The 22,636-nt window shown below is 34.4% G+C and overlaps 1 protein-coding gene across 10 annotated transcripts in view; it reads right to left on the reverse strand.

Annotated features, from left to right (window-relative positions):
• Nucleotides 1–22,636, reverse strand: part of OXR1 (oxidation resistance 1) — a 382,402-nt gene that overhangs the window by 66,672 nt on the left and 293,094 nt on the right. For 9 of the 10 annotated variants that reach the window (XM_050802209.1, XM_050802206.1, XM_050802208.1 and 6 more), the window contains 3 exons: nucleotides 8,271–8,353; nucleotides 4,523–4,630; nucleotides 3,429–3,542 (listed from right to left, as the gene is read on the reverse strand). In XM_050802209.1, the coding sequence (XP_050658166.1) occupies nucleotides 3,429–3,542; nucleotides 4,523–4,630; nucleotides 8,271–8,353 (305 nt within the window). Of the gene's footprint in view, nucleotides 1–3,428; nucleotides 3,543–4,522; nucleotides 4,631–7,641; nucleotides 7,708–8,270; nucleotides 8,354–22,636 lie in introns of those variants that run through there. The other variant, XM_050802215.1, reaches the window with a different exon arrangement.

The raw sequence follows: 22,636 nt of genomic DNA on the forward strand, positions 1-22,636 counted from the left end.
TGGGATTACTGGAGTAAGCCACCATGCCTGGTAGAAACTGAGTAATTTTAAGAGGATTTAATTATGGAACTATTTACAAAGGTGCATATAGTGTACAAAAACCCAGGGTGAATAATAACAGAAGACTCCTCTATCCCTAAAGAGGCAAGGGGGAGAAACAGATGCCTAAATTTAGAGATGGCTCTGTGGAAAGGGATGACAAAAGATAAGATGAGATGCTGAAGAATGTGGTCACTCTGGAATAACCTTATAGGGCAGGAGCTAGGAGAATAAATATGTCCCCATCTTATTCTCTCTTTCCTTCCCTCTTATCTTCTGCAACTGCTCCAGAAAGACCAACACCAACAGAAGCAAAAAGGCAACAGAGTCCATTGATGCAGTCTACTGCCCAAAGGACACTAGAGAATACAGAGTAAGTCTGGAGGGACAAACACAGAAACCCAGGCCAAGTGCCTACCTCATAAATCTGAGGTAAGGAATAAATGATAATACTTTTAAAGTGTTTAGAATTATACCTGTTGCAATACTAAATTTTAGCTATTTTTATGATTTTTACCATTATTTTGGTTCTATCTCCTTGTTTCTTCCTCCATATGTGAACAAAAAAAGTGAAAAATAAAAAAAATTTGTTTTACCATGAAAATTCTCAAAATGCAATTTTTTAAGTGAAAATGAGTTATTCAAAAACCAATGAAAGTCTTTAAGCTGACAAAGCCAGGAACATATTTTTAGCCTCATAGTAAACCACTACTAAGCTGGACATTCAAAAAATTTATCAGTAGTTGTTGGAAATATAAACTGACAATCTCTGGGAAAAACAAATAATAACAATACTAATAGACATTATTTTAATTAATGCAATGAAAATATAAACTATATCTAATAAAACATAATATCCTTACTTCTAATGGATTTATACAGCATGGGAGACATAAAACCCAATAATTAGAATATAGAAATGTAGGCACTTGAGATAAGCAGAAAATCATAGAAATATTATCTTGGAGTCTGGTAACGAATATAATTCTAGGTAAAAAAAAAAAAAATACAACTAAAATTTACACAATCACTGTTGTAAGAATTATTTCTAACTATTGCCCATAATCTCTTTGATGGCAGGTAAAGAGTATCATTCCATGTAAAGGGAAGTTCGCACACTCTTCTCTTACCTCTTTTTTTAAAAAAAATTATTTTCTATTTGAATATGTTTTCAGGGAGCAGGTGGTGTTTGGTTACAAGAATAAGTTCTTTAGTGGTGATTTCTGAGATTTTGGTGCACCCATCACCTAAGCAGTGTACACTGTACCCAATGTGTAATCCTTTATTTCTCACCCTGCTCCCACCCTTTTCCTTGAGTCCCCAAAGTCACTGTATCATTCTTATGCCTTTGTATCCTCACAGCTTAGCTCCCACTTATGAGTGAGAACATACAACGTTCAGTTTTCCATTCCTGAGTTACTTCACTTAGAATAATAGTCTCCAATTCCATCTAGCTTGCTACAAATGCCATTCTTTCATTCCTTTTATGACTGAGTAGTATTCCACGGTATATAAACACCACATTTTCTTTATCTACTTGTTGATTGATGGGCATTTGGGGTGGTTCCATATTTTTGCAATTGCAAATTATGCTGCTGTATATGCATGTGCAAATATCTTTTTCATATAATGACTTCTTACCCTCGGGGTAGACACCTAGTAGTGAGATTGCTGGATCAAATGGTAGATGTACTTTTAGTTCTTTAAGGAATCTCTTACCTCTTTTTTTTAATCTATCCCAGGGACAAAGAATTTACTCATATCACTGGCCACATTAGAGGAAGTTTTTTGGTCCATTGTTGACAGTAGCTAAGTCACTGAGGAGTAAAAGATCATTCACATAACTTTATCCTCTCTATCTCTTTCAGTCAAATGGCAAAAGTAAGAAGGGGCACATTTTCACACAGGTTGACGCCTGGCCTTGTTGCTCCCTTAACTTTTAACATTTTGTTTTCTTTGATCTTATACTTTCCAAGAAAGCCACTAGACAGGCAGATTTAGGTTAAAGCTGAGGAACTGGAAGAGACCCCACAGGTTTCTAGTCAGGCATGATGCTACAGCTTAGATTTTCATAATTCTGCTTTAGGGTTTGAAACACAGGCTAAATCAACCTAAGGCTACATAGTTACTTTGCCACTGCCCCTTATGAGGACATCTCTTTGTAAGTCCCATGGGAAAATGGCATGGCTATGTTCAAAAAGGTACTGTGTCATTTGGTAAGTAATACCTACCATTAAAACCTGACTTCTATTCTTATCAATGATGACAACAAATGTAATATATTCCTTTCATGTGACTGCATTCTAAAGCATAGTATTGCCATAATTATATAAGTAAGATATCCAACAAATAAATGAAAAATACCTCATTTCTCTCTCTCTCTTTCTCTCTCTCTCTCTCTCTCTCACACACACACACACACACACACACACACACACACACACACGCACACATACAGAGGCAGAAAAAAGTTCCCGGGCAAGGATAAAAATAGTTACTAATAATACCATGCAATTTATTCCATGAAAAAAGTGGTATACTAGAGCTTAGAAATAAACAATTATAGGCAAATTAACATTAATAATTTGTTTTGTTACTAGTTTGCTTGCCATCTGGTATCTTAAGCTTTGAGTGCAAATTGAGACAAAGAAAAGGCTATCTCCTAAAGTCAAGAGAACAACAGAGAAGAATCTCCGACAGCAATCTGGCCATTTAATGAAGAAATAGCCTTTTACATGTAAACAATAGCTGTTATGAAAACAGAAAATTATGATTAGCATTAACAGTTAATTCATGCAGAAAGGCAAAGAAATATATAATTCCTTTCAGAAGATTTTAATCAAAATTATTAAATGAGGTTTAGTTCCCTGAAATTCATTTGTAAAATGTAAGTTATTAGAACACTCATTCTTTAGAAATGCTAGATAAATTAATCTACTATGTTAAATCTTGGATGACTAAGATGATAAATTATTTTTTAAAAGGCAGTGTGTCAAAATTAAACTCACTTAAGAGTTCTAAGTACTATATACTCATTTATTTATAAATGAAATAAACATCAAATTGAACATGAACTTCCTCTACTGTGATAATGTCATGTTTGTTGGGTAAGATTCCTTTGTAAGTTAAATTATATATGTTCTTTAAAAAATAAGAGTTGATGAATATTTTTGGCCCACCACCACCACTTACAAAGGTAAGCCAATTTAAGCTATATGGTTTCATAAGAATGTCATTTTTTAAAGCTGGGATTTACAAACTTAGGCAAGAAAATAAAAAGTAAATATTTCATTCTAACCATAGTCAAAGTGGAAAGAAAAAAACAAGACAGTCAGTGTAGACATGGTAAGATTTCTTCATAGCCATCTTTGCAAATCAGAGATACTTACAGTGGTCTTATCAAATTCAGCCTCAGATGATGTTGGTGACAGAGGACTTATGGGGCTTAGAGATGGAGAGCTCTCAACACTGGAGACATATTCAGGATCAGGAACATATAGAACCTATAAGAAAACATTCACACAAAGATTTAGTTAAACTGAAGTGTTAATAATAGATGGTGTTCTATAAGCAAGCACTATTAACAATGACCTTGTTCTATAAGCAAGCACTACTAACAATTACCAATTAAATAGAAAAACATAAAAATTTTCAAATTATAAAAATATAAAAACATTTTTTAAAAAAGAACATTTAAAATCAATTTAGACACATTTGATAATATGTATGGCGGTAACAGGGTGGGGAAACATTAATTTTAATATACTATAGAGGTATTAATCCTAAAGGACAATTTGGCAATAGTGAGCAAAATTTAAAGTGCACATATCCTCTGATATAGTAATTTTACTTCTAAAAATTCACCCTACAGAAATACCTGCACATAAAGAAAAACAGATATGTATACGCATGTTTACTACAGCGGTATTGACCTTAGCAAAAGAGTAGAAATTAGAAATAGTGTAATGCTTATTGTGACTAACTAAACAAGTATGATATATCAATACAATGCAATACTATGCACGTGTGAAAAAGTCTGAACTAGAACTATGATTAAACAGAACACTTTCCAAGAATCAAAGTTAAATTAAAACACAACAACAACAATAAAAGCAGGCTAGACCGTTCCTGAAAGAAATGCAAACTGGCAACTCATTGCTTTTGGAAAAGAAATTGCAAGTTTGAGATGGAGGGATGCCTTACTTTGATAAAGTAATTTTTGATCATATGCATATATTGCTCTGAATATTTTTAAAAGCTCTTTATATTTAAAAAGAAAAATTTACAATTATTTTCAATATGTATTAAAAAAGAAACTCATACAGACATAGAAGTTTTCTCTGATATCGCCAATATGATTTGTTAAAAGCACATATAAAATTATTCTCAAATCTTCTATATTATTAACTATAGTACAAAGTATACTTTCTGCCTTTCTGTTTAATGTTTCTAAACATCAGCACATTAAAAAAAAAGATACTACCTGTCCAGTAACAACTGCTCGGGAGAATAACTTATTTAACTGAACAAGTTCATTAGGTGTTGTATCAAATTTCAGGGCTATGCTATTCAAAGAATCCCTTGATTCAACCTGTTTATAAGAGAAAATAAATTATTTCAATGTTTAAAACAGAAAAACTAAACTATAATATTTAATGAGCATTAATATATCTAGGGACCAGCTTACATTTGATTAACAACGATATTGTCATCTTTGAAAATAACTGTCAAGAAACACTGTGTTTTGTTAGCAAATGCTCTCAATCTATTACAATAGAGTACAGGCTTCATCACAATACATTTACATGTAGGTCTCTACTTCAAGTAATTTCAAAATACAAAACATAATTTAAAAATCAAAAACAAATTATTTTCATTTTACAAACATTTTAAAATAATATACTATTCCTTTGAATAGTTTCTAAAATATTTATAACTTCTAGTAATATACTAATTTCATTTTAGCAAAGTACACCTGTATTAAACTGAAAATGCTACTTCTAATGCTCTTTATGCATATATTGTTATTGCACATATAAATTAGAAGAATATTTGAACTAAAGTTGAGCAATTTAGTTCTGAATCATTCGTATGTTTCCATAGTCCTATGTATAGAAATTGTAAATAATGAGACTCTATCAATTACCCTAAAAGAAAATGTCATTTGGTCAATATAATATAACCACTTAGAGCCCCATTACACAAGGCATTAAGAGAGCTCTGAAGAAAACACAACTAAATGCAACTAAAAGTAGTTTTAGTGCACAAGGAATTTACAATCTAGTTGGAAACCAAGAAATAAAAGGTTATGCAAAAGATGAACAATTTAAAATGGAATAATGAATGCAATAGAAGTTTTGAGTATGAATAAAAGCATCATGTAATCCAAATTTTCCAGAAAAGACTACAGAAGATAAATGATTTAAAGCTGGATCTTGAAGAAGGGTTGGGAATTTGAAAAGCAGAGAGAAAGGAACGAACTTTCAAAGTGAAGATAACAGACCTGACATAGTTAAGAGACAGAAAAGTATAATATATTTGTGGGATACTATCCTCTTCCTCCTAAACCATCCAGAGTAGATTCATGAAGCACAAAGTTTTAGGAAGGTGATTACATGGAGTTAAGTTTCTAAAAAGGATAAAGAGGCATTTAGAGGTCAGACATGGTGGACCACGCCTGTAATTCCAGCATTTTGGGAGGCCGAGGTGGGTGGATTGCTTAAGCCCAGGAGTCCAAGACCAGCTTGGACAACATGGCAAAATCCCATCTTGACAAAAAATACAAAAATTAGTTGGGCGTGGTGGTGCATGCCTGTAGTCCCAGCTACTCAGGAAGCTGAGGTGGGAGGATCACTTAAGCCTGGAAAGTGGAGGCTGCAGTGAGTTGTGATAGCACCACTGCACTCCAGCCTGGGTGACAAAGCAAGACCCTGTCTCCAAAAAAAAAAAAAAAAAAGGCATTTAGAATTAGGTTATAGAAGACTTCAAAAGTCAGGAAAAGCAGGTGTGTGTGCATTTGTTTGTGTATGTAAAATAATAATATACATATTTTCCTTAACGGTTTTATAAAACCAAATTTATGCCAAATATTTGGGTTAATATAATAATAATCTAGTTCTGCCTATATCCTTCTATGCAAACTTCCCCATCTACACAATGTACTGATATAAAACCTACGTTACTGAAATAATATGATAATATATATAAAAGGTCTCTGTAAACAAATGATATTTTACAGTAACATCTGTAAGTTTACCAAGTACTTTCATATTAATAATCACACATTTTATTCTCACCGTGATTCTATTAAATGAGACAATGAAGGTAACAAAACAGCCCAAGTGGCATCTTATATTACTGGCATCAGAGCTAGAATTAATGGAACAAGAAAGAGAATGGATGCAGAAAAACAAAGACAAGGTTTAAAGTAATAAAAATGTAAAGAAAGAAATTAAGGTACAAAATTTCAACTAAGACTCAAGAAGACATTCATAGATTGAATGGAGTTGTGGTGACAGCAGCAGTAGTAGGTCAGGGAAGCAAATGTGAGTGAGCAAACTGATGCTGACTCTAAAGACTGCAACCTGAATAAATAACAAACTGAAAGGGAATGGAAATGAGAAAATCAGGAATTGTGGATGGGGGAAGAAGAATTGGTAAGAGGTTTGTCATATTTTGCTTAGATGAAGTGATAGTAGGAAATGCAAGCAACTAGAAAGGTAGGCATAGAAAAAAAGTTTGGGTCTCACTCCACATAGATTTTAAAGTTTTTAAGCACTCCAAGTAATAGAATGTCAATAGAAAAGCAAAAAGAAACAAGGGAACACTCACATTGGGAATTAAGAGGAGGCAAACACCCAGCAAAGTAGACAGTAGACAAACAATCAAAATAATAGCAAAGTCAGTGAAGCATAATGATAGCAAAATGTGGTACAATTAGTTTCAATAATAAATTAGAGTTCTGGAGAAAGAAAATAGAGAAAGGAGGAGAAAATGCAATCAAAGATAATTACCAAGAATTTTTCTAGAATTTATGAGTGACATGATTTCTTAGACTGAAGAAACACAATAAACATGGTAAAAACATGTTTAAATCTAAATTTTTCATATTGGCACTGCAGAATTGTAAAGACAAAGAAGAAATTTTAAAGGTTACCTATAAAAAACTTATTTGAACTTATTTTCTTAATTATGCAGAGAAGGTACAAACACATGCAATTTGAGTTTAAAATATGCTATGAGATTATCTTGGTATTAGTAAATTTTACTTCATCCTAAATTATCTGATTCCTAACCTTTTAAAACTATTTAAAATCTCAAACTGTCTGCTATATACTAATAGTATATTAAAATAGAGTATAACTTAGAATTTTAATAATTTGTTCAATTTTAAAGATGCATAGAAAATAAGATTCAAACCAAGACTGGACGGTTTCATAATGACACAAATGCTAAATTAATGTTTAAAATTGCTGTTCTCCTTAATACAGTTATGTTAGAAAAACACAAAGTAACAAAATCAAGCTCAGTTAAAAGTGCTTTACAACACGTTAACATTATCTAAATAAACAATCTTTACATTCAATCAAATAAGCAGCATACCATACACCAAAGCTGATTTCTCACTCCAGTTTCCCAGAGTAATCAGAAATGTGAAAAGCCAGGTGACTGCAGGGAGATTTGAAGTTCATTTCAAGAATACAGAAAAAAAAAAAAAAAAAAAAAAAAAAAAAAAAAAAAAAAAAAAAAAAGCTCAATTTTTAGAGCTAAAGGCAGTTAGCTATAAATAAATACAAATGATTTAATGTGGAAGGTTACATTGGAAGATTAACATCAACTTGTCTTTTATGTATCCCATCTGCCATTATAATTATCACTAGCACTGCTGGGAATATAATGAAGATCACATTTCTGAAAAGATAAATATTTTCCTAAAAGCCTAACCTAATAAAAATTATTGGCCCATGGGAACTCTCTCAGTAAATTATCATCTATATTAAATTAAATTTTCTAGGATAACTACCTTTGTGTCTCAGTAAAATTTATCTTTAAAGAAAAAAAAAACTAAAAACTTAAGTATTACTATTAATAAAACAATTATCCAAAGTGAAATACAGATTTTTAAAAATAAGGCAATTAACAATGCTTTTCTTATTTATAGCATAAACAGAGAATGTCTTAAAGAAGACTTTTACAAAGAAAAATAGCTTTTTTGAAAGCAAATAACTTACAGTATACTCAATAGTCCCTTTAGGTTTCTGAAAAGACATTCGTCTCCCATCTTTCTTGTCTAGGGTCTTCTTTTGGCCAGTGTCTGGAAAAAAAAAAGGTAAAATTCTTATTAAATTCATCTTTCTTTCAGAGTAACGTCAAGGACTACCAAATAGAGCTCTTTGGGCAGATGTCTAATTTACTAGTAATACAGCTTACTCCCTGGGATTCTCTGCTGTAAACAAGCAACTGTCAAAAAAAAAAGGAACTGAACTTCCTACTTGCTTGCTGTAGGAACCTGACCAGTATGAACCACTAGAATAATTGCAAGTCAACACAAAACATAATTGTCAACAGAAAGGAAGTCATTAAAAATTAAATTACAGACCATTTATTTCAACATATTTAACCTGATTATAATACCACATTTCAAGATATATTATATATTTTAAAAATGCATCTTTCAAGATACATATTATTATTATCCAAATAAGAAACTGTAACATTAGTTATCACAGGAAAAAATTTTTCTACAAGTCATAATGAAAAATAGTCTTCTCTATGGAATTAAATTATAAACTTTCAAATTAACATGCCATGAAGTTAAATCAAGGTGTGCTTTTATACATAAACATACATTTGAACATTTAATTTCAGATTGAATGCCAATTATTAATATTTTTCATTTGCTTATCAAGACTTCCTTGAATGTTTCCTTATTATCAAGATTAGGAAAACTGTTTCCCTTTAAATTTTGTGTAAGTGTTAACCTTCTCATCTATACTTCATGTAATAACAACACTGAATTGATAAAACACCACTCCTATCTAAACATAAAAAATACTAAAATGAAAATCTCTAAAAAACTAAATAAATCACAAAATTAAAGAAGACAGTAAACATGGCAAAATGCTATATTTACTTTACCCTCAAAATTTACCAAAATTAAAAACTATAGTCTTCAAAGAAACTTTAGTTCAACCTAAGACCATATAATCTAGAAAATATCTATTTCATTTTTCTCCCTCTATCTAAACTTAAATGGCATTTTGATCACACAAGAGTTTATGTTGACCTAATTATCTCAGTTGTTGGGTGAATGGTTTTAAACAAGTACTAAAAAAAAATAATAATAAAATCAAAATCCCCAAAAAGGACAGTTACCTCTGCAATGCTTTAAAAACTATCCTAATACCTTCCTGACCACCCAGCTAACCCAAGTCCCTGTTATTAGTCACATAGCATCTTTATGTCTCCTTCACAGCATCTGGCAGAGTGTTAATATTTGTGTTTTAAATCTCTTCCACTAAACTGTAACCTCCAAAACACTGCCTTTCTTCCACAAAGCCTCCTCAGTGCCCAACTAGGGGCCTGACACATGGCAAGCATCTAATGAAGTAATGTTCTGAAGCAACAACTTGAACTATACCTTGAACTACCAAAATTATTATAAACTGCCATTAATTTTCCATAAAGAAAAGTAGAGAAAGAATTATGGTTCATCCATTACAACTCTAGGAAAAAAAGTATGCAGAGATACACACACACACACACACACACACACACACACACACACACACACACCTTTTGTATCCTAAATATTTAAATAACTCTTAAAAACTAGGGAAAAAATAATGCAGGTGAAAATATGCACAAAAGATATAATCACAGACAATGCACAAGATGATGTAAAAATGTCCCTAAACATGTAATAATGTTGTTCAATCTCACTCATAATTAAATAAATGAAAATTTAAACTAAACTGAAATATCATTTCACACCTATCAGGTTGGTAAAAATTCAAAAGAAGTTTGGTCACATACTGTTTGACAGTAGGAAATGAGATATTCTACATTCCTGGTGGCAATGCAATATGGTAGAATTTTTATAAAGAAGAATATTATTTTTGCTTATCAAAATATTCTAATTCTTCTACACTGAATAGTTTACATTTAAGTTTGCTTCTCTAATGAGAAAATAAAAGCATTAAAATTATTTTAAGATAAAATAAGTTTTAAATAATTTATTTGTATTTTAAATAATTTAAAATGTATTAAAATAAAATTTAATCTATTTTTAAATATTTACAAGTATTAAATAATTTTTTAAATAATTTCTTTAAACAGCAAACAACGAAAAGCACTCCTCATTTTGCAATTTAAACTTCTCAAGCAATGCAATATACAATCACAGATTACTTTTAACTAATAACATACCCTTCCTTAATTGATTTTAGGAGTAACCCTTAGTTTGTATTTACTTTGCCTAATAGTTTCTCGATCTGTGTTTCATAATATCCCAAGAATTCATTAAACATGTTTGCAAGTTTGCAACAGATCTATAATTTTCAAGAGCTCACCACAGAATGCAGTTCAGGGCAAGAAAACTAAAGTACCAACTTTCTACAGTTTAAAGTTTGAAAAACAAATGGAAAATATTCTCTTTACTAATTAAAAATTATAAAATATTATGCAATAATTATATATTATAAAAACAGTTCTAAATTTTAATAATTAATATTAAAGTGTTTATTCACAGATATAAATACCAAAGCACATAAACTTTTGTCTTCCATCAATATGAAAATACAATCAAATAATCATAACATTTCAGAGTAGCTAGAGAAAAAGGCCAGGTCACCTACAAAGGCAAGTCCATCAGACTAACAGCAGACCTCTCAGCTGAAACCCTACAAGCCAGAAGAGATTGGGGGCCAATATTCATCACTCTTAAAGAAAAAAAATTCCAACCCAGAACTTCACATCTGGCCAAACTAAGCTATATAAGGGAAGGAGAAGTAAGATCCTTCCCATAAGAGCAAATACTGAGAGTATTGGTTACCACCAGAACTGCCTTAAAAGAACCCTAAAATATGGAAAGGAAAGATCATTAAACTTTTTCTCAGAATATTGTTTCCATATTCTTTGTCTAATATTAATGTACCACTTTTCATTAGTGTCTGCTTTTTCTTTCTACTCTCAACATTTCTGTATCCTTATGTATTAGTCCATTCTCAAACTGTTATAAAGAACTGCTCAAGACTGGATAATCTAGAAAGGGAAGAGCTTTAATTGACTGACAGTTCCACATGGTTAGGGAGGTCTCAGCTTAACTGTCATAGCAGAAGGCAAAGGGGAACCAGGCACCTTCTTCAGAAGGCAGCATGAGGAAGAATGAATTCAGGAGGAACTATCAAACACTTATAAAACCATCAGTTCTCAGGAGAACTCACTATCACAAGAACAGAACTAGGGAAACCACCCCCATGATCCAATTACCTCCACCTGGTTTCTCCCTTAACACATGGAGAGTATCAGGATAATATTTCAAGATGAGATTTGGGTGGGGACACAAAGCCAAACCATATCATTCTGACCCTGGCCCCTCCCAAAGCTCATGTCCCTTTCACACTTCAAAACCAATCATGCCTTCCCAACAGTCTCCCATAGTCTTAATTCATTCCAGCATTAACCCTAAAGTCCAAGTCCAAAGTCTTATCTGAGACAAGGCAAGTTCCTTCTGCCTATAAAGCCTGTAAAATCAAAAGCAACTTAGTTACTTCCAAGACACAATGTGGGTACAGACATTGGGTAAATGTCTCTGTTCCAAATGGTAGAAATTAGCCAAACCAAAGGGACTACAGGTCCCATGCAAGTCCAAAATCCGGCAGGGAAGTCATTAAATCTTAAAGTTTCAAAATAATCTCCTTGATTCCATGTCTCACATCCAGGTCACACTGATGCAAGAGGTGAGCTCGCATGGCCTTGAGTGGTTCCACCCCTGTGGCTTGGTAGGGTACAGCCCTGCTTCCAGCTGCTTTCACTGGCTAGCACTGAGTGTCTACAACTTTTCCAGGTGCACAGTGCAAGCTGTCAGTGGATTTACCATTCTGAGGTCTGGAGGAAGGTATGCCTCTTCTCACAGCTCCACTGGGAGACTCTGTGTGGGGGCTCTGACCCCACATTTTCCTTCTGCACTGCCCTAGCAGAGGTTCTCCAAGAGGGCTCCACCCCTACAGCAAACTTCTGCCTGGACATCCAGGCATTTCCATACATCCTCCGAAATTCAGACATAGATTCCCAAACCTCAATTCTTGACTTCTGGCACCCACAGGCCCACCACCACATGTAAGCTGCCAAGGCTTAGGACTTGCATCCTCTAAATAAATGGCCTGGGCTGTATGTTGGTCCTTTTTAGCCACAGCTGGGATGCAGGGCACTGAGTCCTGAGACTGCACAAAACAGCAAGGCCCTGGATCTGGCCCATGAAACCATTTTTTCTTCCTAAGCCTCCAGGCCTGTGATGGGAAGGGGAACCACAAAGGTCTCTGACATGTCCTTGAAACATTTTACCCATTGTCTTGGTGATTAACATTTGCCTCCTCGTTACTTAAGTATCTGCAGCTGGCTTGAATTTCTCCTCAGAAACGGGTTTTTCTTTTCTATTGCATTGTCAGCCTGCAAATTTTCCAAACTTTTCAGCTCTGGTTCCCTTTTAAACATAAGTTTCAATTCCAAACCATCTCTTTGTGAACCCATAAAACTGAATGATTTTCAGATCACCCAGGTCACCTCTTGAACACTTTGCTGCTTAGAAATTTCTTCTGCTGGATATCCTAAATCATCTCTCTCATGTTCTACATATCTCTAGGGCAGGGGCAAAATGCTACCAGTCTCTCTGAAAAGCATAGCAACAGCCACCTTTATTCCAGTTCCCAACAAATTCCTCATCTCCATCTGAGACCACCTCAGCCTGGACTTCATTGTCCATTATCACTATCAGCATTTTGGTCAAAGCCATTCAACAAGTCTCTAGGAAGTTCCAAATCTTCCCACATCTTCCTGTCTTCTTCTGAGCCCTCCAAACTGTTCCAACCTCTGCCTGTTACCCAGTTCCAAAGTTGCTTCCACATTTTTAGGTATCTTTATAGCATTACCCCAGTTTGTAGTTCCAATTTACTGTATTAGTCTGTTCTCACACTGCTATAAAGAATTGCCCAAGACAGGGTAATTCTTTTTTTTGAGACAGAGTCTCACTATATTGCCCAGGCTGGGGTGCAGTGGCACAATTTTGGCTCACTGTAATCTCCACCTCCCGGGTTCAAGCAATTCTTGTGCCTCAGCCTGCCAAATAGCTGGGACTACAGGCATGCACTCTGGACGTTCCCTTCTGACTTACCTTTCAGTTAGGGAATTCTTTCCTCTGTGGTGTCTAATTTGCTGCTAAATCCATCCACAAAGGTTCTAATTTGAGGGGTTGTATTTTTCACTTCTAGAATATCCATTTTTCTTTCGCATAGTTTGTATCTTTCTACAAAATTTTTAATTAGGTCAACACATAGCTATTTTAAATTTGATAACTACAATATCTAGAGTTACTGTGGGTCTGTTTCTATTCTCTATTGTGTCACATATCTTGTCATGTGCCTAATTATATTTTGTGTGCTGAACATAAAATTTGCAAAATTGTCTGAAGAAACATTTTGACATGTAGAAACTGGTGACTCTCCAGAGAGAATTAATCTTTCCTTCTGTCAAGTGCCTGAGGACACTAGTAATACCAGATCTTATTAATTAAGTTATAGAAATCTTGATAATTTGAAGCTGAAATATCTTCCTAGGAAGGCCTACCTACTTCGATTTATCTTTCTCCCTTATGTACAACATTTTGGGGTCCACAGTGATAGGAGATCACTAGGGCCACCCATCCCCTGTGATAGGCCTTGCACTCTGGCCCGGTTCCATTACACCCACAGCCTGTCAAATGCACCTTTTGGTCACTCAGTTCCTGTTTCAGGAATCAACACTTCCCCTGGGGTAAAAAGCAATCAAATTGGAGATCTCCCTCCTTAGACCTTTGTCGTCATTCAGATCCTATCCTACCCACACCACTTAGCTTTCTGATACTCTTAATAAAATTTGTTTGCTTTGTGTCCAGCTTTTTACATTGTTCTCAGCAGGATAGTCTGAATTACCTAGCTTGCTATTACTAGACTTAGAAGTCCTGAAGGGCTTTCAAGCAGAGAATTAGCAGAGCAGTATAAAACCTTTAAAAAAATCATTTTGGTAAAACATGGAAAGGCATACTGTAGCAAGTCTGTAAATAATCAGTGAAACTATTATGAGATCAGTTTTAATGTAATAAGACTCCTATTATAACTGAATATTACAATATTGATAACAGCTATGTATAAAAAGTTTGATTATTTAAAACACTGAGCTGCAAGTCAGTATTTTCAAAAATAGTAATATAGATACTAAAACTTCAAACACTTTGAAAGTATCTTCTAAACTAAGAAAAAAACAGATTGCTGATTGTAGCTTTTCTAATTATTCTATCAATAATGAGATACTAGGAAAAAAACTTGTATTTCTGACATTTCATTATTGACTCCTTATCTTATGATCAAAACAAAACAAAACCCCTCAATTTTCCCTCAAATCTAGTATCTTTTCTAGATACTACTCCATCTTTCTGCTTCTTTGCAGTTGAATTTTTGAAAGTAGAAACCCACTTTTACTGTCATTATCTCCTACAGAATCCACAATGTGTTGTAATATCTTTTCTTCCCCAGTTCACAATCCCCACCCTAAAATGAATAAATTAAGTGGCAAATTTGATAGGCTTTTCCACTTTCATTTTATCTGATCTCTGTGAAACATCCAAGAGACTTCTTCTGCATGTTCCTCTTTCCCTTTATTTGAAAATATTTCACACTCCTCTTGGTCTCATACCCATTGATGTTCCTTTTTAATGCCTCTTTTCCTCCATCTAGATCTTAAAGTTGGCTCTCTTCTAAGTGAAAAGATCCATGATTTTTTTTAGTTGTTTTTATTATTATTATTATTATACTTAAATTCTAGGGTACATGATATTAAAGAGCTATAGAGCCTTGCTATTTAAAGTGTGTTCCAGGGTCCAGCTGCATTGACATCACCTAGAAGTTTATTGTGAATGTAAGATCTGAGGCTCAGTCCAGACCTACAGATTTACTATTGATTTGCATGCACAACACATTTGAGAGACATAGAAATAGAGCTTCTGAAGAGATCAAAGACCTGCAGACTGCGTAAGTGACAGAAGAAATGGGTTTCTCTACATAACTTCCTATTTGTGACAGTTAACATCACAGTTAACATCAGACTTGAAAACAGCAGTTTTCAAATCTCTGTCAAACTAATACAACGGTTTCTAAATTAGTCACTGTGATAGATTATATTATTGTTACTAAGCCTGTATTCCTTCCCGTTGAGGAATATAAAATATACTTCACCATCCTATTGATGTCAGACATGGCCAACTTGCTTTGCCCAATGAACCATATGTGTCTTCCAGGTGGAAGTGCTTAGAGCCAACATTATACTCCTTAGCTCTTTTCTATCTCAAAACCAGAGATCTTCCATATAGTGGGTGCTCCATCAACATGTATTCCAGAAGAAAGATGTAATTCCTAAAAGATTATTCCACATAGACACATGTGGGCACATGAGTCAGGCTATTCCCATTTCTACTCTTGGTTAAATTATTATGCTTGGGAGCTTAAAAAAATTATTCAACGATTCAGGCATAAAAAGCAAATCATCTACTGGGGAAATGGAAAAGAGTCTGGCTGGCTTGCGTAAGACTTCTCTACTGAAACATTATTCAATGCTATAAGACTGAAATTATGCCACTGTATCAAAAACTCCAGAATCAAGGAGGACATTCTAAAAGCATTACTAGAGAATATAGAACAATAATAAGTTATAAAAAAGTGGTTGAAAAACTAAGTGTGAATGTTACAAACATGGACAATGTAAAAATAGTAAAATGAATAAATATTAGGATGTGAGAAGGAGAAAAATGAGAAATGAAACTGCTACTGTCTTATCAAAGCATGGTTAGACATATCCCACCTAAAACTGAAACAAGATTGTAATAACAATATCAATCTATAACTTTTTTTTTTTTTTTTTTTTTTTTTTTAGAATTTGCTTAAATTTAGACACACTCCTTAGGAATTAATCTCTTGTGGTGAAGAAGTACTATCTTTCATTCTGTCACTCCCTCCTTCTAACCATCCATCCATTCTTCTACATGTATATACACATAGAAGAGATCTTGGCAGTAATGCCTACCCAAATATTAACAGTATCTCCGGGTGACTGGATTAGAGGTGATTATTTTAAAGTTCAGTATTTGCAACATGTGACTTATTTATATATAGTATGTATCAGGTTTATTTTAAAAATTATTTTTTTCTTATGAAAGACTGGAAGCAAATATTCTACAATATTAATGGTTCTTAACTGTGGTATGTGAAAAAAGAATGATTATAATTCCAATGGTTTATTTATTCCACAAGAACCTTGCTACACAGTCATTTCATCTTCAGCATCTTTCTCTAAGCATATAAACATGCCTTCCTTTTAGGAACTTTTCATTATAAGTTACCTCAACTTTTCTAACGTTTCAATCCTATCCAGAGGTTGGCAGAAAACTTAAACATGCATTTCTTTTATTAACTTGCATCATAAAATAGGTGCATGCCCCAAGTACTTGTAAAGAAAAAATAAAAATAAAATAAAATAAATAAAATCTGCTAAATTCATCAAGAGTTTGATTGAGAGAAATAGCATTAAGGAAAACAGAATGATGTAGAGTCCTTCACATCCTAAGTCAGTACTTTTTAACCCTAGTTACATGTTAGAATTCTGTAAGAAACTATGAGTGGAGATCTTAAACAGAGATTTCAAGATCAAATCTTTGATTATAATCAGATCTTGGCATCAAAATTTTTTAATGGCTACCCAGGGAATTCTAATGTGTACTCCACATTGTGACTCATTGCTATCAATGCTGCCCAATAAAACTTCCTGCAATGGTAAAAATGTTTTATATCTGCCTTGTGTAATATGGTAGCCACTAGCCATCTGTCTTTTGAGTACTTGAAATGTGTCTAGTGAGACTGAAAGCTGAATTTTAAGTTTTACTTAATTAAACTAATTTACATTAAAATAGCTACATGTGCCTAGTCACAAAGATTCTTTGCTTAGCCAAATTTTAGTCAGGCTGCTGAACCTTCTCCTATGCCTATCTGTTCACTTCCTTATAAAATCCAGTTTCAGCAAGAATCATGTTAAGGTCAGTTTAGCAGGACCCTCCCCCGATTCTGGATATCTGATTACCTTCCGTATCTGATCAGTTTTCTCATCCTCCACTGTCCAGGTGAACTCTCATCACCCTGGCCCGTCTTCAGCAAGAATCCTGGCAGGTCGGTTTCACCGTAATACCCCTTATTCCTGATGTTACCTCTTAGCAATTGTCCATCCATCTATCCTTACTCTACTCCTTGGCTATAAATTCCCACTTGCCCATTTTGTATTTGGAGTTGAGCCCAATCTCTCTCCTCAACTACAAAATCTCATTGCCACAGTCCCTATACCTATTGCTATAGTTCTGAATAAATTCTGTCTTACCGTGCTTTAGGAAGTATTATCAAATAATTTTTCCTTTAACACTAGTTGCTACCATATTAGAGCAAATACAGAATCCTGAATCCAAATTTCTCAATCCAGTTCCTCATTTGTATTAACTGCAATTCAGATACTCAACAGCCATATTTGCCTAGTGGCTACCAAACTGGACATCACAGATACAGACCATTTTCATCACCTCAAAAAATTCTATCGAGCAGTACTCTCAAAAAATCCAAAATAGAGAATCGTAACTATCCAAAATCTATGATTTTACATTTAAAACCCACTTCTCAGTTAAGATGGACTGTTAGATAACTGCATGTTTAGATTAATTGCTTTCCCCCTGTACAGAAGTGCTTTTACTAATTTGCAGTTTAGAGCTACTCCATTGAACTACATTAAAGATTTAATGGGTTTAAAAAAATTAAAAATAGATTTTTGAAACTGAAGTCTGTACTTACTATAAAAATAAGCTTTTTGGTTTGTTTTGCTTTATTACAGAGTTCCATGAGTTTTTTTTTTTGTTATATTCTCACTATAAGGAATAACTGTGTTTCTCCCGGCTGCCTAAGCAACAGGTTTACCTTTATCCTAGGGACACTGTGATTTATGTCTGATTACATTTCCCTCTTTCCATTTACTGCTAGAAAATAAAAGCCAATTTTTGTCCTTCCTCTAATGTATGCATTTGACCTTAAAACATGTTCCTTTTTTGTACTAGTATCACCTTTTGAACAAAATTTATTAAGAGTCTCTTAATGTAAGTTTCCTAGTGGCCATGAAATAAGCCTTTATACACTGAAAAACACTATCTGCAGTCGCTTTACTTTCAATGTTAGATTTCTTGAAGTTAAAAATATAAAAACCTACTTTCCCTTAAGTCTTCTACCATAAAAAGTGCATTCTATTTATAATCTAGCAAATTTTAACACTTTCTAAGGTGCTTTAAATAGCTGACCAACTCAAACTGGAAAACTAAACATCCCTAAATAATCCTGTTATAAACATGGGTAACTAAGTTCTCTTACATATATTGCAGGTCCTTGAATAACATCGTTTGGTTATCATTTTTTTTTTTTTATAACTTTGATGAGAAAAAAAAAATCAATTCCTAGCCAAGGCCACTGTCTGTGTGGAGTTTACACATTCTACCCACATCTGTATAGGTCTTCTCCGAGTACTCCAGTTCCCTCCCACATCTAAAGATGTGCACATTAGCTTAATTAGTGTGTTTAAGCTGTCCTAGTATGAATGAGTGTGTGTGTTTGTGTGTGTACATGTTTGTGTATGACTGTGCCCTGAGGTGGAATGGTGTCCTGTCTAGGGCTGGTTCCCACTTTATGCCACGAGCAGGACAGGATCCAGCCAACAGTGACTCTGAACTGGAATAATTGAGTAAATAATTATCTTGTCGTTATTAACCTTTCTTTAATGTTTGTATAGTTCACATTTATTTCAATGTTTAATACTGGAAGTGTTTTAGGTCTTTACTTACAAGTTTGTCAATGTTTTTGTGACCAGAAATATATAGTAGGAACCTAACTCTTGTTTACATCAATTAGCATATGGTAAAATTGGTTTCTTTATACATCATTTTGCTTAAAAGTTGCAGTTTCCACAAACCTATGGATGGTGTCAAAGGTGGACTTACTATACTAAACTGCAGTTATAAATTTACTATATTCTATTTTAAACACATTGCTTCTAACAAGTAAACCTCCTGAGAACTTAAATATTAAAAAATACCTTATACTAAGTTTTAAATATAATAAATGTTAAGTTCTTAAACATTCCAGTGGTTTCTAAGTTTAGCCAAATTGTTGCACCTTTCAACTTAAAATCCCAAGTCAAAAAACAAATACGCAAGTATGCATTTTAAATTATACTCTTAAGACTAATTTGTTGGGCACTTTTATAGGCCTAATTCTCTGAAACACAACAAATACCTTAAAGACCAAGTACACTGATTATTCCTAGACTTAAAACAAAACTATTAATATAAGCATTTAATAAATTTCATCGTTTCTATATTTACTTCTAACTTTCTCATGGATAAAAGACTTACCCACTAAGAAAAGCGTGTTTCCCAGACCAGCAGCATCAGCATTACTTGAGAACTTGTTAGAAATGCAAATTCTCAGCCATACAGAATCACAAATTCTAGCAGAGGTATCCAACAATGTTTTTCTAACAAGCCCTTCAGGAGATGATTCTGTTGCATGCTAAAGTTTGAGAATCATCAGCTTATTTTAGAGGCAGTTTTGCTCTAGAACACAGATAATACAGAACTGCCTATCAGCTATCCTGTGAGATGAGCAGCAATTCTAAAACAGGCAAATCAACTTCATGCCTGAGAACCACTGAACTAAATGAAACACTATTAAGGAAGGCTAACTAGCTGGGAGTCACCATTAAAGTCCACTGAGGTTGCTGATCAAGTAGAGAGTATTCTCTTCCTCCCAACCTAGATTTAGGAAAAGAGACTAAAACTGGAGCCAGCTAGGGTTATCTTTACCAACACTGTGAGTTTTTTGTTTTGTGGTGGTGGTGGTTTTTGTGGTGGTGGTTACATAGTTACTGTAACAACTGGTATATTCCAGGTCCCTTAGAGCAGTGGTCCCCAACCTTTATGGCACCAGAGATCGGTTTCATGGAAGACTATGGAATATGGACACGTGGGCAAGGGCTGAGGGATGGGGCGAGAGATGGTTTCTCGATTAAACTGTTCCACCTCAGATCATCAGGGATCAGACCTTGCATGTGCAGTTCACAACAAAGTTCACACTCCTATGAGAATCTAATGTCCCCACTGATCTACCAGGAGGCAGAGCTCAGGCAGTAATGCTGGCTCGCCTGCTGCTCACCTCCCGCTGTGCAGCTTGGTTCCTGGTTAACAGGCCATGGACCAGAGCTGGGGACCCCTGTCTTAGAGGCACTTGTTCTTCCTGGGTTCAAGATAAGCCATCATCTAACTCTTTTTTTTCTTTTTTTTTTTTTTGAGACAGAGTTTCACTCTTTTGTCCAGGTTGGAGTGAAGTGGCGTGATCTCAGTTCACTGCAACCTCCATCCCACTGGGTTCAAGTGACCCTCCTGCTTCAGCCTCCCAAGTAGCTGGGATTACAGGCATGAGCCACCATGCCTGACTAATTTTTGTATTCTTGGTAGAGACAGGGTTTCGCCACGTTGGCCAGACTGGTCTCAAACTCCTGACCTCAATGATCCACCTGCCTCGGCCTCTGAAAATGCTGGGATTACAGGCGTGAGCCACCGTGCCCGCCCAACCATCATCTAACTCTTAGCACATCATCTGAGTTGGCAATTTCCAACCTAATATATTTCTAATTTTTCTCACACCCTCATTGGATTTCGCATTTCCAGCTCTGTCATTTTACTAACTTTCTAATTCTAAAGAACCTTCGATGACAATCCATCCTATCCTTTACAATCTAAATTAACTTAACTTTAACACTTTACATGAAAGAATTTCAATTCTCACATTTTTTTTCCCTATCTCAAGGACTATAATTCTTGCAAATACTAAGAAAACACCCAAATAAATTCTGAATCTCTCATTTCTTTCTTTGGCTCAGATTTTTCAAAAGGAAAATAGGATAATAATAGTACTATTTCATCAGGTTTTTATTAGGATTAAACAAAAAACATTTGTTCAGAGCCTGCCCCATTACAGCTATTATTCTTGCTATAGGTTGAGTATCACTTATCTGAAGTGCTGGGGAACAGAAGTGTTTTGGATTTTTTTGAATCTTCCTAAAGTATAGAATGGATTTGGAATATGTGCATTACTGATGGAGCATCCCAAATCCAAAAATCCAAAATGCTCCAAAGAGCATTTCCTTTGAGCATCATGTAGGCCTTCAAAAAGTTTCAGATTTTGGACTTTCTGATTTGGGATGCTCAACCTGTTATTAGTAAAAGTATCATCATCGTCATCATCATTATTACTTCTGTTATTACTAAAAGTATCATCATCAGCATCATCATCATCCCAGTTATTGAAATAGCCATTACCCCTAATCCAAGCAAGACATGATTTTTTAGGCCCCCTAATATTAGGTTAGAAACCCTTGTTATATACTCTCATAATATATTTTACTTTCCATGCCCAATACCCAACACAGTTATAAATTCCTTGTCCAATGTCTATTTTTTTCCTAAATAGGATCATTAATGAACCCCAGTACCCTCATCAGTAAAACGAAACTGCTACTATTGACTACCTCATAGGGTTGTTGCTGAGGGTTAACTTGTGCATAAGACACAGCAAGCACTATATGTGTTGCCTATTATAATTACTATTCCATGTCTTGGTTTACATTTTCCATGATTATCAAAAGTGAACCAGTAACAAGAATATCAATTTCAGGCTTCTAAACTCTTCTCCTTCAGTTACATATATTCAGTATATAGGATTTTCTTAATGTAAACCTAAAATGAAATTTCAGCATCAGGGATAATCATTTAAGAAATATTATTATTAAATAGTGTTTCCTTGACATGTCAAATAATTCAAGTCATAAAAATGTAGTATGTTCCCACTTAACCTCATTTTTCATCAACTCTATTGATATACACACACATACCAGTAATATATATGCTATGAGGCAGAGCAGTTTTAGGTGCCCAGTTCAACAATTTGCAACTAAGGTCTATGGTTGGTATTACAATTTGTTAATGTCCCATATTCAAAGTTGAAAGAACTGTTGGCTACTGAAGTCAGCACTTCTGCATAGGAGTAGCCATTTTAGTAGAACTGTTCCATCACTGCTTCTACTACTGCTATCCAGCATTGTCATCCTCCCACTAAGGGGCCAAGAAGGACTAAGATGAAAAAGTGAACCCCTGCTTCTATTCCTTCTCACATCCTAACATCAGAGGAGTTACGCATCAAGAAGGGGTGGAGGGGAG

The sequence above is a fragment of the Macaca thibetana genome, chromosome 8 (genome assembly GCF_024542745.1).
Source record: "Macaca thibetana thibetana isolate TM-01 chromosome 8, ASM2454274v1, whole genome shotgun sequence".
NCBI classification, from domain to species: domain Eukaryota; kingdom Metazoa; phylum Chordata; class Mammalia; order Primates; family Cercopithecidae; genus Macaca; species Macaca thibetana.